Source organism: Penaeus monodon, unplaced genomic scaffold (genome assembly GCF_015228065.2).
Source record: "Penaeus monodon isolate SGIC_2016 unplaced genomic scaffold, NSTDA_Pmon_1 PmonScaffold_4254, whole genome shotgun sequence".
NCBI classification, from domain to species: domain Eukaryota; kingdom Metazoa; phylum Arthropoda; class Malacostraca; order Decapoda; family Penaeidae; genus Penaeus; species Penaeus monodon.
The window spans coordinates 12,838-17,500 of record NW_023659060.1 but is presented as its reverse complement, the minus strand read 5'-3'; the positions used below and the strand labels follow the sequence as shown (position 1 = coordinate 17,500).

General features: G+C 42.8%; 1 protein-coding gene across 1 annotated transcript; it reads left to right on the top strand.

The window, feature by feature from the left end:
• The first annotated feature begins 2,619 nt into the window (after positions 1-2,619).
• On the top strand, positions 2,620-3,313 carry LOC119570877 (basic salivary proline-rich protein 4-like). The gene is made up of 2 exons (XM_037918441.1): positions 2,620-2,738; positions 2,845-3,313. The coding sequence occupies exons 1-2, from the start codon at positions 2,620-2,622 to the stop codon at positions 3,311-3,313; spliced, it is 588 nt and encodes a 195-aa protein (XP_037774369.1).
• Positions 3,314-4,663: the final 1,350 nt, after the last annotated feature.

The following is a 4,663-nucleotide window of genomic DNA, read 5'->3' as shown; positions in this document are numbered from 1 at the left end:
TTAGGTTTGGGTTAGGTTTAGTTTAGGATAGGCTTGGGTTAGGTTTAGGAAGGCTTGGGTTAGGTTTGGGTTAGGTTTAGGTTAGGTTTAGGATAGGTTTGGGTTAGGTTTAGGTTAAGTTTGGGATAGATTTAGGTTAGGTTTGGGTTAGGTTTAGGTTAGGGTTAGGATAGGCTTGGTAGGTTTAGGTTAGGTTTGGGTTAGGTTTAGATTATGTTTGGGTGAGGTTTAGGATAATTTTAGGTTAGGTTTGGGTTAGGTTTCGGATAGGTTTCACTTAGGTTTAGGATTGGTTTGGGTTAGGTTTAGGTTCGGTTTAGGATAGGCTTGGTTTAGGTTTAGGTTAGGTTTGGGTTAGGTTTAGGTTAGGTTTGGGTTGGGTTTAGGTTAGGTTTTTTAGGATATGCTTGGGTTAGGTTTGGGTTAGGTTTGGGTTAGGCTTAGGTTAGGTTTAAGTTAGGTTAAGATTAGGGTTAGGTTAGGGTTGGGTTAGGGTTAGGTTTGGGTTAGGTTTAGGATAGGCTTGGGTTAGGTTTGGGGTTAGGTTTGGGTTAGGTTTAGGATAGGTTTGGGGTTGGGTTTGGGTTAGGTTTATGTTGGGTTTAGGTTAGGTTTGGGTTATATATATTACTTATATAATAATATTATATTATATATATATATTATATATGTCGTGTGTGTGGTGTGTGTATTATGTATGTTATTATATATATATATATATATAATTTCTCACACCGCAAACTCACAAAACACCTTATTTTTTCAAACATACATACACACACCCCAACACAACCACACCACACTTCTACCACTACACACAAACCCAAAAACCACCACACAAACACACACCCCTATATATATTTCCACACAACACCAAAAACACGCATACACACCCACAACCCCCAAAACATATATATTAGCACACAACACCACCCCGCGGGCGGGCCACATTTAATATATTTTATATATATATATATAATATTTTATATATATATTAAAATTATATATATTTTTATTGTGGTGTGTATGTGGGGTGTTGTTGTGTGAATTTATATGGTGTTTATAAAATGAATATTGTAAAAACATATATATAATACATTATGTATACATATAGATTATATTAATTTTTAATATTATATTTTATATTTTAAAATTTATTTTTTATTTTTATAATATATTGCTACTGTAAAAACAGGCCATACATGGACGGGTCAGGGGCGTTTTCCCTTCCGCGATGTCCACGCCCGCCACTGGGTACTTTTTTAATAAAGCGCTGCCAAATTTAAATTTTTAATATATATATATATATTATATATATTTAATTATATTATTAATAATATATTATTAAATATATAAAATAATTGCATATATTATATATTATATATATATAATAATATTATATATATATATATATGTATATGTTGTATAATAAAAACCCAACTTTTGTACATTATATCTTATATCTTTATATATACACCCCGCCTGACCTGACCTCCCTTCGTTTTCGTCGTTGTTTCCTTCCCCCGTTTTACCGCGTTGCCTCTCCTCTCCTTTTCTACCCCCTTCTCCCTTCCTCTCCCCCCTGAAGAGGGAATCCAAGGGGATTTCAAATTGTTGTCTCATTTTCAAAAAATCTATTTTTAAACATTGTGTTTTTCTAAATAGTAAAAACACGGAAGTGTTTTACCGTTCACAAAGACACAACAACACACACACTATATTTTAATATATATTTACATAAAAATATATATACAAATATAATATATTATATATATATATATAATATATATATATACTCATTATAAAATATATATATTATATATTATATAAAACCGATATATAGATTGTATTTTATATATTTATTTTTTTTTAAATTTTACTAAATAGATTGTACATAAAAATCAACAAACACACAACACACACACACACACACACACACCACACACACAAAACCCAACACACACCATATTATTATATATTATATATATATATATATATATATATATGTATATATATATAATGATATAAGGTAGATGGGACTCTCGCCCAAAAAGCAACTCATCTGGGGAAAAGGAAAAACTGACCCAAACCTCCGCTGCTAAAGAGGGTTGAACCAGGAAACAGGGATCCAAACGCCTGATGAAAATCCGCCCCCATCCCTCCAAAGGGTTTTTGTCGCTCTTGCCCGGGGCCTACGCCCCCAATCTTCATCCACGAAAAAGAAAAGGGCAGTTTTATGTCCATCAGCAACGTCATCAAAAAAAGCCCCCCCCAAGGAACGTCTCATCCTGGGAGACTTCAATGCCGGTGGGTGCCATCACGACTCTACCCTTTCCCGTCTTGAATGTTTTTTGGATTGGAACGAAAATGGTGCGCTCTGCGTACCTACTCCTATTTCCAGGTCAAGCCAGAACCAAGGTGTTATGGCGTTCCCCCGCTAAAAAGCATTGGCATAGCGGGACACGATCTTTTTTCCTATGTCTAACTAAAAGTTTGTGCCCTCCCCGCACATACCACAATGCAGACTGTGAACTGACCATCTCTCGTTGCTGAAAGAAGGCTCCATCCTAAAAACTAACACCCCCAAACAAAAAAGCAAACCTGCATAAATACACCAGCATGCAGCTTCCGGAGAAAGTTGAGGAATTTGCCAAATCCCCCAAAGAAGCCCGTCTGCAAAAACCCCCACACTGTTCTCCCTCTCAAATGGGACCCCCTCAGGGAGGCCATTCAGAAACGTTTTTGCAACCTTTGGGAAAAGACCTCGAAAAAAACGACTAGCGATCCAAGTCCAGTGAGATGTCCCCGTCATTGATACAAGTTGCTGCCCTTGCTGAAAAAAAGGGGGCCCCCGGGAGAACCCCTGCAAGCACTCGAGCGACAATTGAAACTTCTGGGCCCTGGGCGGGGCGCGAACCGGGGCCCCCCGGGGCTGAACCTATCCTTACCCGCCGGGTGCCCAGCCCCAGCAGTAACCCCAGACAAATTTGAAATTCTCGCGCCGGGGCGGGCGCGAACCGCCGACCCTGGGATGAGGGGGCCGACACGTTACCACTGTATGCCCGGACTTAATAGACACAGCCGGGGCTCCCCTTCATGGCATACCCCGGGCATAAGGATAACCGATGTGCGAAGCTTACCCCCCCCGGGAAAATGCCAGGGGGGAACCCGGCATTGTCGACTAATGCCGCTCGCTCCGTGGGGCCCCGGTGCTGACTCGGCTGAACCTAGTCCTTACCCGCCTTGGTGCCCAGCCAAGAGTAAACCCCCGGGCGACGTTGCAACTTTTTTGGGGGGAGACCCCCTTGGATGAAGGCTGCACGTTATCACTGACGCCTGGGGCTAGCCGGGCGAGGCTAAGCTTCGCATCACTTATCCTTATCCTTTTACCCCTACGTCTCGGCCCAAATTACGCTAGCCGCGATTGTTCCGGGTCTCCGAGCGCGGGTGTCGAGCGGGGCGAAAAAATTTGCCCCTATCTTTTTTAAACTTTTTAATTTTACTTTTTTTTGTGTTTTTTTTATTAATTTTTTAAGTTTTTTATTTTTTTTCCCATTCATGTTTGGTTCCCCTTATTTTTAAGATTTTTTTTTATGGGGTTGTTTTACCAATGCAATCTTTTAAACCCCAAAAAAAATACCCTTTTAAGGGGCCCCTATCCCTTTTTTTAACCCCCTTACCCCCCTCTCTCTCTTCCGTCGAAACCTCCCTCGCCCACGCTCCATTCCATCATGTTTCCATAGCGAAAGGGCCCTACCTAACATTCCCTCCATCTACGGTTTCGGATTTCCGACATGTGACACGCCCCCTGCACCCTCCATACCGGGGCTTTTTCGAAAGGGTGCAAAACAAACGGGGGAGTGTCTGCCCCAGTGTTGAAAACCCCAAGCTGGTGGTCTCCCGGGAAGTCCTCCCGCCGACAGGGAGAAATCCTGTTCGACGCGGGAAAGGAGATAGCCTCTTTTCCGACCTCACTCTATTTCACCCTCGCGTCTCCCGGGTTAACCGAGGGCCTCGCCGTTGTCGGGGCGAAAACCCCGTGCACGGCGGCGTTTTTTCCCGTCCCATCCCCCCTCTTTAGCCGGTGCTTCCGCACCCCGGGGCGCGGGCCTGCCGACCCGTGAGTTCCTCATCGAAGCGAGTCCCGCATGCCGGGCACGCCCACCAGATGGCGTGGGGCCCTCCCTTCCCGCCCTTTTACCCTCCTTTCCTCCCCATCACTATGCCCCAATTTTACCCCGCATTTGGTTGCCCCGACTCTTTTTCCTCTCACAAAATCATTTTTTCCTTTCCCCCTCTCCCATCTTTTTTCCCCCCGGCAACGGGTTTTTTTTTTAACTTTCTGCTTTTTTCTCTGCCCTCCTCTTACTCTCTTTTCCCTTTTCCCCGTCAAACCCCCCTTTTCCTCTTCTTCCCCCAACTCTCCTTTTTTTCCTCTCATTCCTCTTTCTTTTTTCTACTCTCCTCGTTTTCTTCCATCGTCTCTCCTCTTCTTCCACTTTTTTTTACTTTCTTTTTCCCTCTACCTTTCTCCTTCCTTTCCCCCCCCCCCCCACCTACCAGTATCTTGTTCAATCTTTCCTCTTTTTACGGCTCTCTTTCTCCTTTTTATTTCTTTCTCCCCTTTTTTTACTTTCTCCCCATTTCCTCTCTTTAGGGCTCT

What these genes read in the sequence shown, in the direction of transcription:
- LOC119570877 (XM_037918441.1), top strand. Translation starts at nt 2,620, where the DNA reads ATGCAGCTTCCGGAGAAAGTTGAGGAATTTGCCAAATCCCCCAAAGAA. An exon ending in CAGGGAGGCCATTCAGAAAC is followed by an intron (nt 2,739 to 2,844) that starts GTTTTTGCAACC and finishes GCTGAAAAAAAG; the next exon opens with GGGGCCCCCGGGAGAACCCC.